Below are 23,882 nucleotides of genomic sequence, written 5' to 3'. Positions count from 1 at the left end.
GTGATAATGGACTAAACCTCTGAAAACTGTAAGTCAGCCCCAATGAAATGTTTTTCTTTTAAAAAGGTTGCCGTGGTCACGTAGTCATGGTCTCTTTACAGCAACAGAAACCCTAACTGAGAAACAGTCTTTCCTAGTATTTTGAAATTAGAGAATTTCGGGTTTTTTTTTTTCATTTTTTTTTACCAAGCAATAAAATATTTCTTTTCTGTAACTATTAGAAGCAAAGTTATAAGGTGAAATATCTTTCTAGTCCCAGTAGGTTAATGAAGTATATTAATTATGAACTTGTCTTGGCTTACATGACTTTAAAGTGAACTCGGGGCATATTAAAATGGTTAAGCTTAAAACAGCAATGGAAAAGGAAGGAGAATTAGAAGTTGCCTGCTGGCAGATAACGATCACAGCATGAGGAAGATGGAAATCAATGTTGTTACATTGAAGCTAAAGCTCTGACTGTGCCGTGAGACGACAATGGGTGCCTTAGCTTCCTCCAGGCTCCAGAGGATTCCATTTCAGTCCCAGCAGGCAAGACCTGGTCAGAAGGAGCAGGACTGAATGCAGCTGGGGAGAGCAGATGAAGTCATGTTGCTGTAACAAATGACAGTGCCACAGATCTGACTACATACATAATGACAATGGCATTTCAGTCCACACTGCACCTCAGCGATGGGTGTGCTGTACAGCCAAATCCATAGCAGGCTGTGACTTCTGTGATCTCGCAAGGATGGAACCCATGACAGATGCATCCCTCAGAATATTTGCCTGTTAACACATCCCCACAGCTCTGAACACTCGGAAACCCAGTGTCAGGTGCCAGTGGGAGGGTCTGATGAGGACTGTCCTCTGCTTTTATGGCAGGACCTTGTTTCCAAGTCCTCCCAAGAGGAGGAACATGAAGGAACGGGGTGACAAGTCTTCAAGCTATATAAAACCTCTTAAAAAAAGCAATAAAAGTGTGTGAAATGCACACACATGATATCTATGGAGACCAGGAGAGGGCTTTGGAACCATTAGAACTGAAATTATAGTTGTGCACTTCCGTATTGTGGGCTCTGGGAGCTGTCCTTGGGTCCTCTGTAAGAAGAGAGAGCACTGGGCCATCTCTCCCCCTCCGGAGTCTCTTTTATAAAGACCTTGGTCACATTCATGAGGTAGGGGCCCCTTTGACCCAGCCTCCTTGTAGAAGTCTAACCTTTTAACCTGTTGTCGTTGGAAATTAAGTTTCAACACACATTTTTACGGGGATACAACATTCAAACCAGAGACGTTTGTGGGATGTATTTCTGTGTGATTTTAAGTGTTTATGATCCTTGAAATATTTTTTTTTGTTCTTTTTTTTTTTTTTTCGGAGCTGGGGACCGAACCCATTGAAATATTTTTAAAACCATCAGGTATTTCTGTTTGGACTTATATACCAGGTTGCTCTCCTCACATGAGTATATCCCTACAGTCATAGTTCTTGAGAGGCTAAGGCAGGAGGATTGCCATAAGTCTAAGGCCACCTTAAGTTTATGGCTTAAGTCATAGTTCCAGGCCAGTTCCAACTAGATGAGACTTTGTCTTAAGCAAAGAAACAACACCCCACCATATGTGGGGTGTGTGTGTGTGTGTGTGTGTGTGTGTGTGTGTGTGTGTATAAGACCAAGCATTTTACAAATGGGTATGGGCTTGGGTATGGAATAGATTTATACTCTAAGAGAAGTTTTAGCTGTGCAGTCTGCCAGTGGGCTCCTGTCCAGTTCTTCCCCAAAACAAACCTTCCAGTCAAATGTTCTGCCCAGGTACACAGAGTACCTATTGCTGTTCCCATCAGTGTGTGGGGTCTGCTGGAAAGCAGATGTACTTACACAATCTCAGAGGGATCCACACCTCTCACCTACAAGAGTCAACCGAGAATAAACCTCTGAAAGACATGAGCAGCCAAGACTTCTCAAATACATGAGGAAAAGCAGCGTTGATTAGAGACAATCCTGATAACAAACACCGTCCCTGGAAGTTATAAAATGAAAGGAACCAAAAAGAACCTAGAAACGTTTTCTTTTTAAAAAGATTTAATTTTGAATTTCATATGTGTATAGGCATATGCATGTTGAGTGTAACTGGAGCTGGGCTTATAGGTGATTATGAGTGCCTGGTATGGATGCTGGGAGTTGAACTCTGGTCCTCTGGAAGAGTAGTGAGTGCTCTAAACAGCTGAGCCATGTTTCCATGCCTAAAGATGTTAACTGGTACATTGTGAGAGATTAGAGAAGCTATTCCATCCTTTAATTACAACCATGGGGAATGACAAGCGAATGAAGAGCTCTTTATTGGTTAAATATATCACTAAGTCAAAGGTGAGAATTTAACAAGGCACAGTTGAAAAACCCTCAGACACTGATATCTGAAAATGGGTTACATAACAAAGAGTAGATGTAAGGAAGATTAAACCTAGACTCCCCCAAATCTAAGCTACAGAGTACTATAATATATATGTGTGTGCGTGTGTGTGTGTGTACATGCATATAGGAAATACGTCCCCTCAAGTGCCCATGGATTGTGATCTTTGCAAGAAATTCTGGAACCAATCCCTGGCAAATACCAAGAGACAATCTATCTCATTTGAAATTATGTATGCTGTATGCTGAATTATGGAGATTCACATCGGAAATGTGCTAGGAAGAGTTTGCCTCTGGGGAGCAGGGTTATGGCTTTTCTCTTGTTCTTCTGTTTCCTTGGCCCTCCTCCAACCACCAATGCTTAGATGTGGTGTCTTACTGGAGACAGTCCCTGGCCTTTGTGTCACACAGCATGTACATAATAAATGGCTTCTGGTCCAGAGCACCCTTTTATAATCAGATTGTTTTCCTGAGTGTTGTATCTAGATTTTTAAACTTCCCCTTCTGCACGTCCTCATGTCACTTAAAGCTTACTATATCTAGGGAGCAGGAGAAATGATGTTAAGACCACGTACTGATCTTCCAGAGGACCCAAGATTTGTCCCTAGCTCCTGTGGGACAGGACTGACTGTAATTCTAACTCCATGGGATCTGACACCTTCTAGACCAGTAGTTCTCAACCTATGGGTCACAATTCTCCCCAGGAATCATATATCATATATCCTTTATATCAAATATTTATGATTTTTAACAGTAGCAAAATTATAATTATGAAGTAGCAATGAAATAATTTTATGGTTAAGATCACCACAACATGAGAAACCAAACTAAAATAGGGTCCCCGCATTAGGAAGGTTGAGAACAGCTATTCTAGACTGGGCAGGTACCCATCCACACATGGCATATGCTTTCAGAGACACACACATACGTATACATTAAAATATTTATTAAATATGTTTCAAATGGAAATCATTATCTTACTCATGAAATATATTTCTCTATTCTTTGTTTTAAGCAGTAGAAATACACATATCATTCTGTGACATTTTTGCATATACAGAGTTGTACGGCCATTTTCATAATCCAGTTTTGAACAATTCTGCCTCCCTAAAAAGATCCCTTATATTTGCCTATAGTTATGTTTCCAGTCCCAGCCCCAGGCAGCTGTTACTCTATCCGTGTCTCTAAAGGTTTGCCTTTTCTACACATTTCAGGTAAATCAGGGCATATGTGTGCTCTCTCCTGACTCACTTCTTCACTTCGCATGTTCTGAAGTTCAGCCATGTGTGACATGTGTGACTACTTAGTTCCTCATTGTCGTCAACCAGTACCCCATTGTATGGCCATGCCACCACTTGTTTTATCTGTTGATAGGCACACAGACTGCTTCCAGTGTCTGTGGATTGTCAGCTGATGGACGTTTAGATTGTTCCAAGTTTGGGGACAGCGAGAATGAGTGTGTTCTCACCATCTGCGTAAAGGTCCTTGTGTAGACCTGCAATTTCATTTCTTTCATATACATTTGAATGCTAGGCTCATACTTCGCCTCTTTCCCTGCTGCCTTGGAACTCTATGGTGGAACGCATGCTAGAGTGACACACTCCATCACTGGGTTGCACTCCCAGCCCTTATGTTTAACTTTTCAGGGGCTCTCAAAGCGTCTTCCAAAGTAGATGTTACCATTCTACAGTTGCACCAGCCGTGAACTGTTTCTCTGCATCCCTGTCAGAGCCTGTTCCTACCGCTATCGTGGCTTAGCTGTTCAAGTGGGTACAAGATGGTAACTCATCGGAGTCGCTAGCCAACAGTTATACCTGGTTTAATTTCCGCAATGTTTGAAAACTGCCCTTGGCTTTCTCCTTACTCTGCCTCTTGTTCTGTGATGTGCCTCTTAAGGGGGTCTTGAATTATTGTTCTATACCCTAATTTCTATTGCTTTATTTTATTTCTTCACTATTCTTGGTTACTAAAATAACTTCCAAACTTTTTTTCTCACACCAACTATTTTCTATACTACCAGAACAAACAAACAAACAAACATTATAGCATGCAATATGACCGTGCAACTCCTTTCCCAAAAACTCCTCAAGGCCTTTCCAATGCCCTTCAGATGCTGCTTATATCTGGATTCTGCTTTTGTCGCCCCCAACCCCTTTGCTATCTCACACTCGTACAAATCTGTACACCTTCACTTCCGTGCCCTGCATGCATCCTGACCTGTGACCTACTAACAATTAGTTGACCACCTTGGACCTTCTTTCTTTGTGCTTTCAAGCATTGTGTGAAACATTCATCCATCTCTGCTTACAAACGCTTCTTTATTCCCAAGGTTACATGCATTTCACTGAATGAAAGCCTAGGTATTTAAGAACAATTTCACCATTTCCCTGTGAACAAGTGTGCCAAGCAGTTAATGCCTTTTAAACAAACGTCCACCTGCTGTTGGACACAGGATAAAAAACAGAACAAGTAACTAAATAAACTCATACAATAACACTTCTTGGAGTCTCTCACTTTTCCTTATTAGTTAACCAGTATTACTGTTTTTGATGTGTGTGTGCTTATAGAGTGGTATACAGCCTAGGCTACACAGTAAAAGTCTGGGTTCAATAATAAAATATCACACACACATAGGAGTTGGCAAGTATCTTAGGTTGACCCTCATGAAATTATCCTTGTTTTAAGTAAAAATCTCCTTTATATGAGTTTTCGTGTCAGCTTTCTGTCACAGTGGAAAATCCCTGAGAAAGTAAAGGGAAGGAACAGAAGTTCATTTGGACCACAGCCATGGTCCACAGCTAGTTGGCTTCATTGCTTTTGGGCCTGAGCTAGACAGAACATCACATCAAACTATATGCAGCTAAACTCTTCATCTTGAGGTGTCTAGAAAACAGGATGGGTCAGGCTCCCAGTATCCTAGTAACCGACCTCCACTAGGTCACATCTAAAAAGCTCCACCACCTCCCAGAAGTGCCTTCAGATAGGAACCAAACCATTCAACCATGCACTTTAGGTGGGAGCACATTTAAGATCTGAACTGCAGAGATGAACCAGTGATGGAGTTTATTGAGTTACTTGTTCTGTTTTTTATCCTGTGTCCAACAGCAGGTGGGTGTTTGTTTAAAAGGCATTCACTGCTTAGCACACTTGGTCACAGGGAGATGGCGAAACTGTTCTTAAATACCTAGACTTTCACACAGTGAAATGCTAGTTTGAAAATCTTTTTATTTTCTAATTTAGACTCACATGTATCTGGGTAGCACACATCTGCAAACGCAGCATTTAGGAAGCTAAGACAGGAGGACTATAAATTTTAGGCAAGCCTGGGCTACACATAAAGACTCTGTCTTTTTTTTGGTTCTTTTTTTTTTTTTTTTTGGAGCTGGGGACCGAACCCAGGGCCTTGTGCTTACTAGGTAAGCGCTCTACCACTGAGCTAAATCCCTAGCCCCTAAAGACTCTGTCTTAAATAATAAAATAAGGAATCACATGGCTCTCCCTGTTTCTAATTTCTCATGTATAAAAGACAGTACGAATCACCGTAACATGTCTTTTGATAAATGCATCATGAATGGCTTATGTGATCTCCACATGAAGTTTAGTGTTCATTCCTATATTAATTGGTAGCATAATGGTTTCCTAGTTCAGATAAAATAATAAAGGATATTTTAATCTCATTTTCAGTCTCAAATACTGTATGCTAAAGTGATTTATATATGTGTGTATGTATATATGCATATGTGTAATGACTATATCATTTGATGTGGGAGATAATGTGGATAATGAAAATAAATCTATAGTCAAAACTTGTTTTGTGTGTGTGTGTGTGTGTGTGTGTGTGTGTGTGTATGAGCAAATGTATTTGTTTCTGAGTTTTCTACCCAATAATGATGTCTGAATTGTGATTTTTAGAAAATAAAAACATCTAAATGCTTAGTATACTTTAAATAAAGAAAAACCCCACGCTTCATGTAGACAGAGTTACATATTAATATTTTAAAACATGATTTTTGGAACTTAACTTTTCTAAGTGTATATGAGGCTGAGGGATCTTCTCAGAAGGGGAGGTGGGAAGATCCTAAGAGCCAGAGGTGACAAAGCCAGTGTCTCCAAGGAGACAGCGTCTTCCAGACATAACAGGACTTACACACACACACACACACACACACACACACACACACACACACACACACACACACATACACGTTCAAAGAGACTGTGGCAGCATATACAAATGGCTTTGTCACAGTTCTCCTGAGAATTTATATTATCAGATCCACTGGTTACACCATTGTAAGGGTCACCATAGGCCTGAGCTCTGCTTCAACCGTTGCTCCGTCCAGTTTTGTAAGTTCAAGTCATTACTTGTACATTTTACATAGTCTATAAGGAAATTGTTTTTTAAACCCTGTGGTGCACCTGACCATTAGTTTCACATCAAAATGCCTTTTCTCCACAAACTTACATAACATTTATGAGTTACGAAGATGTGCAGAGATTAGTAAGGGCTCTAAAGAACGTGGCTTATTTCATAACTTTGAAACTTGGACCGCGCTTTAGGGGTGCCACCTACCGCAGCTCCCTCCTTTCTTAGTGAAATCCTGCCCATTTGCGGTTTGGAAACGTGTGGGCGTGGTTCCCTGGGCTGCTCCTGACCTCTGTATGGGCGCGGTTCCCCTGGCTGCTCGTGACCTCTGCTCACACCTTGGTCTGCCTTGCCCTCGCCCACACTGAAGTGACATGAATCAGATTTTTGACACGTTGTAAAGCTCGAGTCACCACTGCCGAAGTCCTCAGCGTTCAAAAACTTGTGAAACGCTGCATGTCTAGCAAAATTTACTTTTTTTATGGGAATATAAATTTTTGTTGAGGTAAGCTCTGTTTATTTGGGGAAAGAGGAGGAGAAAATGAACCAGTGATTAAACGTTTATTGTGCTTATGTCTCTGTCTCTCTGTCTCTCTGTCTCTCTCTCTCTGTCTCTCTCTCTCTGCTTGTCTGTAAAAGAGGTTGCTTCTGGAAGACTTTTTAATATTGCACGTCCTTATATGAAATAGCAGATTAAACTTTCATTACAGTCTTTGTACTAAGACAAGAGCTTGCAGTCACAATGTAAGGATTAAATGCATTATCTGCTGCTCTAGTTTAATGTCTTTGTTTCTGTAATGGCAACAAACTTCACTCATAAGCATGTCTCATTTGCCTTGCCCTGCCAAATCTCAGACACCATTTTAAAGAAGGGCATTTGTCAATTGATTGACAGCTTCTACCTTCCAATCGTGGACGTGCTCTTGTACAAGTTTTAAAGCTGTAGCTGAGGGGCTTCAATGCTTTTCGAGATTTTTCTGTAGAATGGCCATTTTCAACAAGTTGAAAAGTTGGGAGGTCACGGGTTCTCGGTGGAAGTTAGGCTTCTGAGGGCTTCGTGATTTAAAAGCACAAATGTCTGTGGAGGTGACTCAGCTGAGCGTGTGCATTTGCAAGCAAGATGCTGTGCCACCGTTCTCACCCAATGCTAACCTTTCACCATCGGTCTTCTGTTTTACCTGTTAAGGTTTCAGCACCGTCTTTGTGTCTAAGATGCTCACATCCTGTCATGCATGTTTAATTTTCAACATTTTAGAGATTTGCTGATAGAACGTTTGGCACGTTATAATGTCCTCCAAACAGGATAACTTCCCCTAAAATGTAAATTTTAAATTATTTTAGGTGCTGTTTCAACCCTAATCCTCCCACCAAGAATGAAACTATTTGAAAATTAAGATGCCAACAGGTAATTTCTTGTAAGTTCATACTTTCTGTCTATGTGTGAGTTTATTTAGTAAGAAAATGACAAATGTATATTAATATAAAGCTATACTGTCTCCCATACAAAGCCTTCCAAAAACATTAAGTAGTTTAGCTTTGAGAGACCTATATAACATAAAGCTATTTAATTTTTTTACTTATGTTTTATTGTTTTTTTCTTTTTACAAAGTGACAGATTCTAGCTTTCTATCTCGTATCAACATCTCAAACACTAAGTGAATGAAATGAGAATAAAATGAGCCAAGAGGTAGTAATTCAGGTTAGGTGAGTAGTGTTGGGAGTTGAATTATGAAGAGACATGGCTTTGTATAAAAAAGAAAAGGGAATCTGAAGAAAACAAGTTTGAGCCAGTTTATTTTTGTTTCTTTAACACTAAATTCTTTGTGTTTTTTTCTTCTTTAGTATTGTATACCTTTTTTTTTCTTTTTTACTTTCATAGTTGCAATCTGAAACTGAAACCAGTTTTTGTTGTTTCTAAAGTAAAAGGAAAATTTAAACTTTTCAAATTCAGACTGGAGATTTCTAGCTCTTTGCAATTATATGTTAAGAGGTATCAATGTTTTAGAATTCAATATACTAGCACGTTTTCTTAACGGCATATCATTTTGTAATGCCAAGTTGGATGTCAAATGGAGGTAATGCCATTTTCCTCTTCACATGAGGTGATCCTGGCTCACGTCCTAGGCAGAAACAGTCAGGAACTAGCAGCATGCAATTTTAAAGCAATGGTATGTTCTAATTAAGGAGAAATTCTCGATTTTCCCATGTGAAAGAGAAAGTAAAGCTGGAGAAAAGGTAGGGAAAGAAGAGAGAGAGAGAGAGAGAGAGAGAGAGAGAGAGAGAGAGAGAGAGAGAGAGAGGGAGAGAGGGAGAGAGAGAACGAGAACATGGCTCCTCTCACTGGTATTCTGACATGTATGTGGACTGGATCTAAGCAACAGGCTAAATTTTCAGATCATGTGAATCTCTGTCAAATCAACCCTCATACAATTGTTTCCTTTGTTTTTTTGACATTGATATATAAAAGTTTTTTTTTTATAAATCAGACTCTATTTCAATTATTGAAATCTTTCCCCACTACAATCTCAAATATATATCTGTATTTGAGACATAAACAGTAATAAAGATCTAAATACAGCCCTGTCCGGGAATATCTGTGTAGTACAGAATCCCCAGGCTGTGTGGGGGACACACATTCTGTAGTGAGATTGCACTCTAAGTGTGAAGATTTCTTATTTCTGTTACATAGCCTCTACGTTATTATTGTCAACAGTCGTATCTTTGGGATAGAAGGGCTTTTAAGGGGTAGATAAGACTGTTGCCCATGGAATAAGGAATAAAATTGTTTTCACTTTGAGAGAAGAAAATTCATTCTTGTAAAAAAAAAATTGCTGATTCGTTCTAAGATGAGACATTTCAACTGCAGGCCGCCTCAGAAAAGCGTTAACCGTGTCTATTTCATGTGCATGTGTGTTGTAGATCACGAGCAGCCCTGTGGTCCCAGGCACAGGTCATTTTGCCTGAATGGGGGGATTTGTTATGTGATTCCTACTATCCCCAGCCCATTCTGTAGGTGAGTGATGTGGACCGGGGGAGAGGGTGATTTCAGTTTCACCGTTTGATTTTAAAAGGTCAGGGGTATACGATGTAGGGGAGTGGGGATGTTCTGTCCTCTCTGTGCAGGACAATTAGCCTCTGGAAGAAACCAGAACAAAACAGCAGACAAAGGTCTCAATGTGGTGGCCTTTTCTCAAACCTGGTTTGGTAGTTACCAGCCTAGGCAGGTTATAAAGAAGAACACACTCAAGGGACCCTTCTGAATCTCAGAATTTTAGCAGTTTAGGGAAAACGATCTGCTCAACATTGTTAGCAAAACATCATGAGGAACCACCAGTATAAAAAGCTCAAACAAGACGTTTCAGTTTAATTTAGAATGCTTAAATACAAGATAACTGGTCTTTAACCTTCTCTTCCAATAGATAGTAACCACTGTTCTAAGACAGTTAAAGGATGTCATAGTCCGTCCTCCAAATTCTAATTGTTCAGTTACAAGTTTAAAATTTTCCATTGTGACTTTTTCTTTAACCTATGGATATTATTTCTTGGTTAAAATCTCTTAATATGTAAACGAATTGCATCATGGTCAGAATATTTGAACCATCAAACTGTCCGCACCAAGTAAGCTAAAAGACAGCATGAAAAATGCCAAGATTTGGAGATTCACTAAAATGGGGAGGGAGCTTGGTTGCCTGCAGCTATTTTGTTTGGATAAATGTGTTTTTAGTACATCTCTGAAAAGTTACCCTCAGCGAAAGGGAACAGGCAGTTTGCTGGTAAAAGAATGTGTCTTGTTCCTTCCTGTTTCCGATTTTGAACAGAAGTTAGTGAAGGGCCAACAGCACACTCTGAACTTAGGAAGGGTGAGGAGCGAGGCTTGGAGAACTGGCCACCACGGAGTGTAGCCATAAGTCAATGGGGTTGGCCCGATCGGGTAATGAATGGGCCATGTAACCAAGAGCTGTTCAACACCAGGAGAAAGAGGGATCCAAGCTGGATGAGATGGGAGGGCAGGGAAGATTGAGAGTGAAGGAGTAGAGTGTCTGAAGGTTCAGGGGGGTTGAATGACAGGCGTATTTTAAATCATGTATTAATTAAAAGCAATTCCTTCCAATGACCTTAGGACAGCCTTCCAATATAGTTGTTATTATTATAGGCTGTAATAGCAATATCGGAGGGTGGTGAATTCACTTTCCATCCCTGTATTCCCAATCATCTTGTCATGGAGAAACCCAGACTCATTTCCGACTAGTTTTGCTGGTTCAGCCAGTTGTCACTTTGGATTTTCTTCTCTGCCCTATCTCTTTCATTTCTTCAGTCCTTCCTGACCCAGGTTTGCCTAACAGAAATAGTTCCCAAACTTACTCCCATTTGCATTGCGCCCGCGGTGCCTGCTAAATCAAGAAAACTTCAACAACAGATCCTACGCCTGCTCACTGACTCTACCAAGTAAAACCTTACTGTTCTGCTTGGCTTCTAGGGCTTTTACAGTTTGGTACCAAGCCTACCTCTGTGGCCTTTGCCTGGTCCTCAGTCAGTGCTTGATCTAGAAGCAAGTGTTTGTGTTAGATACACTTTGCATTAGGTCGATGACCTTGAAGTTATAACCCTTCTGCCTCTTTGTATGTAGCCGCATGTAAAACCTACTCATATTTCAAGGCTGCCCTCTCCCTAATCCTGGACCCCACCACAAATCAGAGCTGACTTCTCCCTGTGCACTTCTACAGAAATGTGGGGAAGTTATTACTTTATGTGTTTGGTCATTCATATACTCAGAACTATTACTAAAATATAAATAGTACTGAGTCTGTCTCAGTCTGTCTCAGCACCTGCAGACTGAATGATCCCTTGGCCATGGTGAAGTCTTAGAACTAATTTTAAGTCTGAATCAGTGATCAGTGTTCTTTAGGGAAACGGGTAAGTGAATTATTAAAAAAAAAAAAAAATGGAACTCTTCAATGGTGATGTCTGAATAAGCTTCGTAGCTCTGGTGCAGTCTCTCCGGGCTTACAGTAAGTGGCGTTTTCTCCTCTTGTCTGTGCTTTTTCTTCGTTGAACTTTCTTAGAACCTACTCTGGCTTTCTTTATGTAATGTAACTTGCTAGACTTTTAGATAAATGATCTTAGGCTAACATTTTAATTGAGCAACTGATATTAACTCTTCAGGGCAACTTGGACACGGTAGCTCAGCCCTCAGAAGTGGAGGCAGTGGGATGGCTGCAGGTTCCCGGACAGCCTGGGGACAGTGTGAGACACTGTCATTGGCGCTTGTTAAAATTGGCCTTGAAGCCTGGTTCACGGACAGAATTTGAAGCGGCCTTCGCTAGAGGAGGCTGTGAATTCTTAGAGATGGGTTCAGGGTTATACTTGTCCATGAGACCAAACTTCTCATTTCCCTCAAATCTTTCCTGTGTTTTTATCTGCTTGGTTTCTCAATAACTAAAGAGCTATGACAAAAAGTTCCTTCTGTGATTTTTTTTTTGAATCTTCAGTGTGGTTTCTGCTAGTTTTTACTTAAAATATTTTGAAATAACATTGTTAAGCCCATATGAATGTATAATGGATGATTTTCTGGTAAATGTCCCTTTCATCATGGTACGATATTAACCATCTTTGTACCTAATAATGGTTTCTGTCTTTGCACATATAGTTCATTGACATTAGGCTGGCCAAACTAGTTGTCCCTTATTGAGTATTTAAACAGGATTTTCCCCTTAACCTTTTATTAAATGTAAGCTTAATAAAAAGCTTATTAAAACTAAGCTTTAAAAAAAATCCAGTCTGACATGTTTTTCTTTTATAAGAGTTAATCAAATTTTGTTTTTCTGGTTACATTATTAAATTTTAAAACCAGTTTGTAACCATCTTCCCTTGTGATCTCTACTGTGCTTTAAAGATTCCTTCTGATCTTTTCAGTGTGTTTTGTTTCGTTTTGTTTTGTAGCAAGCTCTTACACTGGCCCAGGCTGTCCTGGCATTCCTGTTACATAACCCAGGCTGGCCTGGCACTCCTCTTATGTAACCCAGGCTGGCCTGGCACTCCTCTTATGTAACCCAGGCTGGCCTGGCACTCCTCTTACGTAACCCACGCTGGCTGGGATTCCAGGCACATGCTGCTGCTGTGCCCAGCTTCCTACTTGCCTTTCGTTCTAGGACCTTGAACTATGTGCTCTAATTAAGATGTGCTAAGCCTGTCCCCATGCTGCTGCCCCTGCCAGAGATGCTGTACTCCTCTGTCTGTGAGGTGCATGGGTTTCCTACTTCCCATGAAGCTTTCTATGTCCTTTCTAAACACCTGTCACCCCAGGGTCATGCTAGCATGAGAGCTGACACTTGAAAATCTTTAATTCTTATTAAGCCACAATTACTTTTTCGTTGTCATTCTAAGAATTCATTGCCCGACCCTCCTTATGAAGCTCCTCCCTTGCTTGCTTCTGAAATGTCTTTATCTGTGTTTAGGCCTTTGACCTATCTTATATTAATCTCTCTGTTTGGTATGAGATAAGGTTCGTTGGTTGGCTTGCTTATTTAATGCACCTGTACAGTTTTTCCAGCATCATGTGGTGAAAACTATCTTTTCTTCATTGAATGGTCTTGGTGTCTTGACTGTGTGTGAGGGGTTATGTCTGGGTTCTGTAATTCTGCCCCATTTGGTCGATAGTCTGCACTTAGAATTTTTTTAACTAGGTTTATTATTTTTAATGTGTATAAATGTCTTTCTTGTATGTATGTGTCATAGTTGGACTTTCCATTGCTGTCAAGAGACACCATAACCAAAGCAACTCTCACAAAGTAAAGCATTTCACTGGAGCTGGCTTACTGCTTCAGAGGTTCAGTCTATTATCATCAAGGGGGGAGCATGGCAGCATCGGGCAGATGTGGGACTGCACATCTTCATCCAAAGGCAAACAGGAGAAGACTGACTCCCACTCGGTTAGGAGGAGGCTTTCATTGCCCACCCCCACAGTAGCACACTTCTTCCAGCAAGACCATAACTCCAAATAGTGCCACTGCCTGGACCAGGCATATTCAAACCACCTCCATGTGTGTGTCTATGTGCACCATGTGTGTGTCTATGTGCACCATGTGTGTGTCTATGTGCACCATGTATGTTTCTGGTGCCCCAGAAGATCAGAAGAAGCACCATATCCCCTAGAACTGTAGTTCTAGGTCTCAAGCCATATGGGTGCTGAGACTCAAACTCAGGTCCTCTGCAAGAGCAACAGGTGCTCCCAACCACTAAGCCATCTCTCCAGTCCCCTGCACTCACATCACAATTTAATTGTTTAGCATGTATTTATATGGGAGGGAGTGTGCATGGCATGGCATATATGGAGGACAGAGGACAACTAAGTAGAACTTGGCTCTCTCTACCATGTGGGATCCAGGAATCAGACTTATCCTACCCGGCTCAGGGGAACCCACCCTTACCCACTGAGCAAACCTGCCAGCCCTTACCACAGTCTTTTTTTTTAAGATTTATTTATTTATTTATTTATTTATTTATTTATTTATTTATTAAATGTATGTGAATACATGATCACTGTCTTCAGACACACCAGAAGAAGGCATCAGATCCCATTATAGATGGTTGTGAGCCACCATGTGGTTGCTGAGAATTGAACTTAGGACCTCTGGAAGAGCAGTCAGTGCTCTTAACCACTGAACCCATCTGGACCTGGGCTCTTTTTGGTTGGGAGACTTTTAATGACTGCTTCTATTTCTTTAGGAGTTATGGGGCTGTTTAAATGGTTTATCTGTTCCTGATTTAATTTTGATACCTGGTATTTGTCTTGAAAATTGTCCATTTCCTCCAGATTTTCAAGTTTTGTTGAATATAGGCTTTTGTAGTAGGATCTGATGATTTTTTGAATTTCCTCTGATTCTGTTGTTATGTCTCCCTTTTCATTTCTGATTTGGACACACTCTCTGTGTCCTCTGGTTAGTCTGGCTAAGGGTTTATCTATCTTGTTGATTTTTTTCAAAGAACCAGCTTTTGGTTCTGTTGATTCTTTGTATAGGCCTTTTTGTTTCTATTTGGTTGATTTCAGCTCTAAGTTTGATTATTTCCTGCCTTCTACTCCTCCTGGGTATATTTACTTCTTTTTGTTCTAGAGCTTTTAGGTGTGCTGTCAAGCTGGTGACATATGCTCTTTCCTGTTTCTTTCTGCAGGCACTCAGCACTATGAGTTTTCCTCTTAGCACAGCTTTCATTGTGTCCCATAAGTTTGGGTATGTTGTACCTTCATTTTCATTAAATTCTAAGAAGACTTTAATTTCTTTCTTTATTTCTTCCTTGACCAGGTTATCATTGAGTAGAGCATTGTTCAACTTCCATGTATATGTGGGCGTTCTTCCCTTATTGTTACTGAAGACCAGCTTTAGCTCATGGTGGTCTGATAGGACGCATGGGATTATTTCTATCTTTCTGTATCTGTTGAGGCCTGTTTTGTGACCGATTATAGGTCAATTTTGAAGAAGGTACCATGAGGTGCTGAGAAAAAGGTAAATCCTTTTGTTTTAGGATGGAATGTTCTGTAAATATCAGTTAAGTCCATTTGGTTCATGACTTCTGTTAGTCTCTCCATATCTCTGTTTAATTTCTGTTTCCATGATCTGTCCATTGATGAGATTGGGGTGTTGAAATCTCCTATTATTGTGTGAGGTGCAATGTGTGTTTTGAACTTTAGTAAGGTTTCTTTTACGTATGTAGGTGCCCTTGTATTTGGGGCATAGATATTTAGGATTGAGAGTTCATCTTGGTGGATTTTTCCTTTGGTGCATATGAAGTGTCCTTCCTTGTCTTTTTTGATGACTTTTGGTTGAAAATCGATTTTATTCGATATTGGAATGGCTACTCCAGCTTGCTTCTTCAGACCATTTGATTGGAAAGTGGTTTTCCAGCCTTTTACTCTGAGGTAATGTCTGTCTTTGTCTCTGGGGTGTGTTTCCTGTATGCAGCAAAATGCTGGGTCTTCTTCACATATCCAGTCTGTTAGTCTGTGTCTTTTTATTGGGGATTTGAGTCCATTGATGCTGAGAGATATTAAGGAATAGTGATTGTTGCTTCCTGTTACTTTTGTATTTAGAAGTGGGATTATGTTTGTGTGCTTCTCTTCTTTTGGTTTTGTTGCAAGGAGATTACTTTCTTGCTTTTTCTAGGGTGTAGTTTCCCTCCTTATGTTGGGCTTTACCTTTTATTATCCTTTGTAGGGCTGGATTTGTAGAAAGATATTGTGTAAATTTGGTTTTGTCATAGAATATCTTGGTTTCTCCCTTAATGTTACTTGATAGTTTTGCTGGATATAGTAGCCTGGGTTGGCATTTGTGTTCCCTTAGGGTCTGTATGACATCTGTCCAGGATCTTCTGTCTTTCATAGTCTCTGGTGAGAAGTCTGGTGTCATTCTGATAGGTCTGCCTTTATATGTTACTTGACCTTTTTCCCTTACTGCTTTTAATATTCTTTCTTTGTTTTGTGCATTTGGTGTTTGACTATTATTTGACGGGAGGAGTTTCTTTTCTGGTCCAATCTATTTGGAGTTCTATAGGCTTCTTGTATGTTTATGGGCATCTCTTTCTTTATGTTAGGGAAGTTTTCTTCTATGATTTTGTTGAAGATATTTACTAGCCCTTTAAATTGGGAGTCTTCACTCTCTCCTATACATATTATCCTTAGGTTTGATCTTCTCATTGTGTCCTGGATTTCCTGTATGTTTTGGGCCAGGAGCTTTTTCCATTTTCCATTATCTTTGACAGTTGTGTCGATGTTTTCTATGGTATCTTCTGCTTCTGAGATTCTCTCTTCTATCTCTTGTATTCTGTTGGTGATGGTTACATCTATGACTCCTGATGTTTTCCCTAGGTTTTCTATCTCCAGGGTTGTCTCCCTTTGTGCTTTCTTTATTGTTTCTATTTCCATTTTTAACTCCTGGATGGTTTTGTTCATTTCCTTCTCCTGTTTGGTTATGTTTTCCTGTAGTTCTTTAAGGAATTTTTGTGTTTCCTCTTTAAGGGCTTCTAGTTGTTTACTTGTGTTGTCCTGTATTTCCTTAAGGGAGTTATTTATGACCTTCTTAAAGTCCTCCATCATCATGATAAAATCTAAATCTTGCTTTTCTGGTATGTTTGGATATCTAGTGTTTGCTTTGGTGGGAGAACTGGGCTCTGATGATGCCAAGTAGTCTTGGTTTCTGTTGCTTGGGTTCCTGCGCTTGCCTCTCACCATCAGGTTGTCTCTGGTGTTAGCTTGTTTTGCTGTTTTTGATGGTGGCTTGACCTTCCTGTGGGCCTGTGTGTCAGCATCCTGTAGAACTGTTTTCCTGTTTTCTTTCAGCTAGTTATGGGAACAGAGTGTTCTGCTCTCAGGTGTGTAGTCGCTCCTGGTGACTGGCTTTCAGCTCTTGGCAAGGGCAGCAACCGGAAGGGTTCTGCCCCTACTTCTCCTAGGTCCCTGTGTGCAGGGGGCACAGGTAGCACTAGGCATTTCCCTCTTGAGTCGGGAATGTGGACAGAGAGTAGTCTCCTCTGGTTTCTCAGGAGTATCTGCACCTCTGAGGGTCTAGCTCTCTCCCCCACAGGATTTGGGTGTAGCAGTTGTTTGACCGGTTCAGTTCAGATCCAGGCACAGATCTGGACTTCGGGGGCTCCTGCAGCTGACTGCTCCTATCTTCCTGTGTCTAGAGGCACTGTGCAGTTTCCTCTTGGTCCAGGGATGTGGGCAAAGGTAGGAAGAAGCAGCAGTCTGTCCTGCCCTGTAGTCTCAGAGTTGCCCACACTTCTGGGTATTCAAAAATCCCATGGGATTTGGGAGCAGAGAGCTGTGGACTGGGATCAGAAAAGTTCCAGCCACAGCCAGAAACCGGGAGTGCCTGGTTCCAGAGGACATCTGCCTTTGTGTGTCCTGAGTCCACCAAGCAGGTCACTTGGAGCAGAAAAGTTGGCCTTACCTCTGCTCTCAGGAGTGTAGCCACTCCTGGCAGCTGGCTTTCAGCTCTCTGTCTAGTTTATTCTTTTTAACCTAACCTGCTCATTTTTTCCACGTGCGTGGTAGCTTTGTTTCCTTGAAGTCAAATTCTGTTATTTCTTTCTTTCTTTCTTTTTTTTTTTTATTAACTTGAGTATTTCTTATGTACATTTCGAGTGTTATTCCCTTTCCCGGTTTTCGGGCAAACATCCCCCTAATCCCTCCCCCTCCCCTTCTTTATGGGTGTTCCCCTCCCCATCCTCCCCCCATTGCCGCCCTCCCCCCAACAATCTAGTTCACTGGGGGTTCAGTCTTAGCAGGACCCAGGGCTTCCCCTTCCACTGGTGCTCTTACTAGGATATTCATTGCTACCTATGAGGTCAGAGCCCAGGGTCAGTCCATGTATAGTCTTTAGGTAGTGGCTTAGTCCCTGGAAGCTCTGGTTGCTTAGCATTGTTGTACATATGGGGTCTCGAGCCCCTTCAAGCTCTTCCAGTTCTTTCTCTGATTCCTTCAACGGGGGTCCTATTCTCAGTTCAGTGGTTTGCTGCTGGCATTTGTCTATGTATTTGCTGTATTCTGGCTGAGTTTCAGTCATACTAAGGAATGATTCCTCCTTGGTCTAAGTTTGTAAGGAATTTACCCATGTTTGTTTCAAGTATCTCTTTAAATATCTTGGTTCTGTATATCATGTGGTTAAGGATCTACTGTTACCTCCTTTAAAATGTTTACTTAGTGTGCTTGTGCTGCTAACAATAAAAATGTATTCCTCTCAGTTCTTGAGGTTAGTAAGCCCAAGTTCATGGAACTGGCATTTGGTGCCCTTACAAAAAAAGGGCCTTGCCTGTTAATAGCACACAGTGGGGAGCAAGTCAGGAGAGTAAGTTTTGGAGAGAACAGGTTGAAGGCAGGAAGGCAACTCTGTCCTCCTTGCATTTCTGCTCTGGCTGTCCCACCTCACATTAGCCCATCAGTCCCCTGAGGACAGGAGCCTACATTTCTGTGCCAGTGGGTAGCAATCTGTCTTAGCTGCGAGTTTTTATAGTAAATCCAATACACAATAAGTCTAGTTGGTGCCCCTGCCCATGCTTTTTGATTTTCCATATGAACTTTGGAATTCATTTTTCTGTTCAGAAGAAAAAGAACACGGTTTTGGAGGTTTGTTTTAATTGCAATAAACTTACCTAAGGAACATTTATTTGTTTATAATGCGGAAGCTTCTTATCCAGGACTGAGAAGCGTGTTTGCATTTGTTCAGAGCCTCTCTCAGGTACTTCAGGAATGCCCTCAACCCGGTATAAACGTTTGAACAACCCTGAAGGGAGCTCATTCCGTACGCTTTGCGTTTTATTATTAAAATCAGTTTTTTCTGTGAATTTAAAAAGTAAGTTAAAGTAAGTTATTTCTGTGCTCAGGACTCTTCTGGGTCTTTCTCAGATAAAAGCCGATGGCCGACAGTGCATGGCCTTCCCCGGTGCTCTGGCCTTGCGCCTTACTCTTGCCTGCCTACTCATCTCCTGAGCCACAGTAGCCGCCCCGCTGGTCCCTGTGCTCAGCTCCTGCCCATGCCTTCTCCTGTGCCAGTGCTCCCTGCGATGTCTTCAAGGGCAGCCCCTTACTTTATGTTTTTATCACCCTCTCAGGGAAAGCCCAGGCCTGTTTTCCTTCTCCCACTCTGATTCTCCGAACCTCTCACCATCCCCTGATAAACTACATGTTTATTTAGTCTTTCATTTCTAACTCCCTATGGTAGAACCTGAGTTCCACAGGGGAACATGCTTTTGTCTGTTTTGTTTTTCAAATCTAGATAGCAGCTGTAGAGCAGTAATTGGGTGATTACCTTTGGACTGAATGAATGCCCTACGACTTGTTGAAGTCCTTTATAGTTGTTGAAGTTTCGCTAGATAGTAGTGTGTTCTGAAACCCACCCAAAGTTTTCTGTTCTTTATAAAGACTCTTAAGGAAGAATTTACCATTTCCTGTTTCACACACTGTAGCAGGGGCTCTTAGTGTCCAATACAGACTCGTCTGTTCTGCATTTCCTAGTCTTGCTTACAGATACGTTGGGTCCATGCAGCAGATATCAACAAAAGGGACACCAGCCACTGGCAAGTCTGGCTTTTAAGCCAGCAACTAAAACATGTTAGTCCTCATTGATCCTCCCAGGGACCCAAGAACCATATTTTCCAGGAAGCAAAAGCAGGAGATAGAGAAGATAGGCAGGTGGGACTGGGCAGTAGACTGTATAGTGAACAGGAAAAGCTTTTGTTGTGGCGTTAACTTACCTATGTTTGAGAGTTTGCCTTCAAGGTTAACAGAAGCAATTTAGGGGAATGCACTATTTTGCTACTGCTGTGATAAACCCTGTGATCAGAAGAAACTTGGGGAGGAGAGGGTTTATTTGATTCACACTGGTTCATCATGGTCCGCCCTCCAGGAGAACCAGGTCAGGCGCTCAGGGCAGAAACTTAAAACAGAGACCCTGGGGGAACACTGCTTACTGAGTCATTTCCTCTGACCTGCTCAGCAACCTTTCTTATATAACCCAGACTGACTGCTTAGGCTGCTGCTGCTGCTCCTAGAGAACTGGGCCCTCATACATCAATTAGCAACAGAGAAGGTGCCTCTCCCTAACATCCACCCAAACTAATTTGATAGAGGCCTCTCCTCAGCTGAACTTCCCTCTTCCCGAGTGCAGGATGACAGGTGATGTTAACTGTGAGGGGAGGAGGGGGTAATTGTGGCTTCTGGTTTGTCCAGAGCGTGAGGCAGCTGATGACATCCTTACTTAGGAAACAGGAACGAGTGTCAGTGCTCAGCGTCTCCTTTCTATTCTATCTGCGACCCCAGCCCACATCCAAGGTAGGGCTTTCCTCTTCAGTCAGACCTTTCTGGAAACACCCTGGAGGTGTGTGTCCATGGTGATTATAAATCTAATCAGGCCAATTATAAGAAGGACCAACACAAATATCTTGCGATGTAGTATGTTTTTATATTTCTTATGAAGTTGAATTGATACCAAAATTTTCAAATTGTGTTGCTTTCTCCTAGGGAAACTAGCAGATAAATTACCCTGTAAAATGTATCTGTGATCTTGTACAGGGGTGTTTAGGAACTGCTTACACTCTTATGTAGCTCAGTTTCCTTCTCACATTAACAAATAACCTCTTCGGAGCATCTCAAACATTTCTTAGTCTAATCGAGTATGAAACTGAGAGAAGCACCCAGTTGGGGGCGGGAGCCTTAAGAGTACTGACAGACAGTGTCCTCTGTTTTGCAACTACCTCATCGTTTTGGTTTTTTTTTTTTTTTTTTTTTACAAATTATCTCAGCCAATATGTGTGAAATGGAACTCCAAAGATAGCAGCAATCCTGGGGGTCGAATGGAGGTGTGCACTGCTGGTATTTATGGGTCCTCATTATGCAGCTTCCGGAAGGCATCCCACTGGAGGATTTTTGAGGTTTGAGGTAGACCACCTTTACTTTCATATTCTGATATAACCATTCCATCGGATTCCCACAAGACGGTAAGTAAATATCATCATATTAACACACCAAGATCCAGTGCTGTCATTTTGTAGATCAGTGATCTACAGAAATAGCCACTTCAGGAGCAAGTTGTTAGGAAGTAATTTGGCACATTTTTTTCAGTTTTGTGAATGAATTTCTTTTCTGCTACATCTAAGATTTTTATGCAAGACTATGAGCCAGTTCTATAAACTAACTTATTAACTTACTTTATTTCTCCAATTCTTCAAACTGCTCTGTTTTCCAGCATTCTATCTTTGTCTTCCTTGTCCTCATAGTTAAGCATATATGATACATTAAAAAACAGATTAGCTGGCACAGTGGCACACACCGCTTGGGAAGTGAAGGCAGGTGGATCTCTCTGAGTCAAAGGCCAGCCTGGTCTACATTGTTCCAGGACAGCCAAGGCTACATAGTGAGACCCTGTCTCAAAAACACAAAAGCAAACAAACAACAAACAAACAAGCAAAAAACCCCAAAACTTGTTTAACGATCTGAAAAATGAGCCTCAAACTCTCATAGTTCAAACAAAATGTTCACTACTCCATGAAGCTAGTATTAATGTGTCTAGGGAACCAACAGTGTTGCAAAGTACCGTGACAAGGACTATGAGGTGTGACAGGTGGTGTCTACGCTGCAAGTGATCTCATCTCTCATCACCAGACATACACCGACTCAGTGTACAGAAACTAGTATCTAAAATAAACCTGCTAACTCCTTGGTGTATAAGGGGTATAACTGACATAGACTGAAGTTCATGAGAGGCAGGCACTTTTCTCTCTCTATGGACTAATGCAGATAGAAGCCAAATTCGTGATCAGGGCATTTAATTTAGAACATTATTGACTGGGGCGGGGCGGGGTGGCAGAATGTGATCTAATTTGGATGACTTCATTGATGCATTTATTTCCATGAGAGGAAAATAATCTCACATTGTGTCACCTGGTCAGAACAGCCTCTGTTTGATAGTACTTAAATACACACTACTGATATTTGCCTCTGTGCCATTCCCATACCTAGGTTTCTTTGCCAACTAACAATTTCTCTCGGTAGACAGCTGTTTATACAGGTTAATATAGATTAAGCCAGTCTCCATTATGTAAATGAATTTTGCTTTGTTCAGTTCTGGTTCATTAACTTTGTAATTAATTTTTAATTACCCTTATTTCCTTTGGTTCTAAATATTGTATTGATTTCCTGTGTATACCTAGCAGTCGATGTGAATATACTCTAAGTATAAGAAATGAATATTGTAGCCTGAATTATTTTCCTTTGTGCATTTTTCTTCTAAGTCTTGCCTCTCAGGAATACAATTCATGTAGCTAGGGACCACTCTACTTCAGCCTGAGAGAAGGGCTTCAATTTTTAAATCCCATGAGGTTTTTTTCATGTTTGAGCATTATTACAACATGTTCTGGTTTAAACCTGTTCCTTAGGAAAGGCTGGAGTTGTTCCCGCTCCTTTTGAATAAAAATGTTGGACTCTGAAAATATAACCATGCCATGGGAAAAGCACCCAAAGGTAACTGGGGGTGGGCAGAAACAAAAGGAAGAGGCATGTGGAGAAGGGACCGACACCAAGTGAGCTTTCCCCTTTCAGTGTCCATTTGCCTGTGGACAAGCCCTGGTAAAACTGGGTAAATCCTGGTAGGCAAATACCACATCTGGAACTTAATGGCAGTCTTGCAGAGGCAGCTTTATGGAGGAGAAGTAAGGTTAGGTAACGTGGATCTTAGAAGTTAGCAGTGAGGTAGAAAATAGGAGTTGACTGCTCATGGATTGCTATTACTTTTAGATGGGATTTAAACATCCTAAAATTAGATTTGGGGTAACAACCCTGTGAACATACTAAAGCCATTGAGCCATATATGTTGAATGGGTTATATGTTATAGAAATGATATGTGTCAACAAAGCTGTTAAAATGAAAGCAAGATGAAGATATATTTTCAGGTACATGAAAATAAATATCATTCATTGACAGTCAGACTGCACTAGAGGAAAAGCTAAGCTGTCCAGACGGAGAGAAAACAATGCCTGAGTCTACAGAAAGGCACCAAGAGCACTTAGCAAGAGTGAAAATGCACATACATATCAGAAACTCTTCAGTTTTTTTTTTCTTTTTCGGAGCTGGGGACCGAACCCAGGGCCTTGCGCTTGCTAGGCAAGCGCTCTACCACTGAGCTAAATCCCCGACCCAACTCTTCAGTTTTAACTCAGGTGAGATACATATGACCATTTAAACCAAAAATGTATGGCGGAACATACCGTGTTGAGGCATGCACCATGGCCGCACGCCACAAAGGAGCAGGTGTTGTTGATAGGGTGGGAAGATTTTATGACACGTGAAGGACACATATTTCAGCTCCAGGGATGTAATACAGACTTGGCTGTAAGGTTCACAGATGCGTTAAAATGAACAGCTGAATGGCACAACAAGAAATCATTCTGGGCAGACCAACATCAACCTATCAACTTTGTAACAGTTAATGGGCTAAACATGCCCACTAAACAAAGACAGACACATACTTGCATGCATGTGGAGGAGAGAGATGAGAGGACCAGAGGTTTTAATAAGGCACAGTAATGGATGAGGGAAAAGAGAAACAGGTGCACCATGGAGACAGGAGGCCACAGCCCCTCGAGCAGA

The 23,882-nt window shown here is 41.2% G+C and overlaps 1 protein-coding gene across 13 annotated transcripts in view; it reads left to right on the top strand.

Annotated features, from left to right (window-relative positions):
* The first annotated feature begins 7,073 nt into the window (after window positions 1-7,073).
* Window positions 7,074-23,882, top strand: part of Nrg4 (neuregulin 4) — an 80,542-nt gene continuing 63,733 nt past the window's right edge. For 4 of the 13 annotated variants that reach the window (XM_087563837.1, XM_087563835.1, XM_087563831.1 and 1 more), the window contains exons 1-3: window positions 7,129-7,252; window positions 8,089-8,152; window positions 9,667-9,760. In XM_087563837.1, the coding sequence (XP_087419963.1) occupies window positions 8,143-8,152; window positions 9,667-9,760 (104 nt within the window). In that variant the 5' untranslated portion in view covers window positions 7,129-7,252; window positions 8,089-8,142. 13 annotated transcript variants of the gene reach the window in all.

This window comes from Rattus norvegicus, chromosome 8 (assembly GCF_021556685.1).
Source record: "Rattus norvegicus strain SHRSP/BbbUtx chromosome 8, alternate assembly SHRSP_T2T, whole genome shotgun sequence".
NCBI classification, from domain to species: Eukaryota; Metazoa; Chordata; class Mammalia; order Rodentia; family Muridae; genus Rattus; species Rattus norvegicus.
This window is presented reverse-complemented; position numbering and strand designations above follow the sequence as displayed.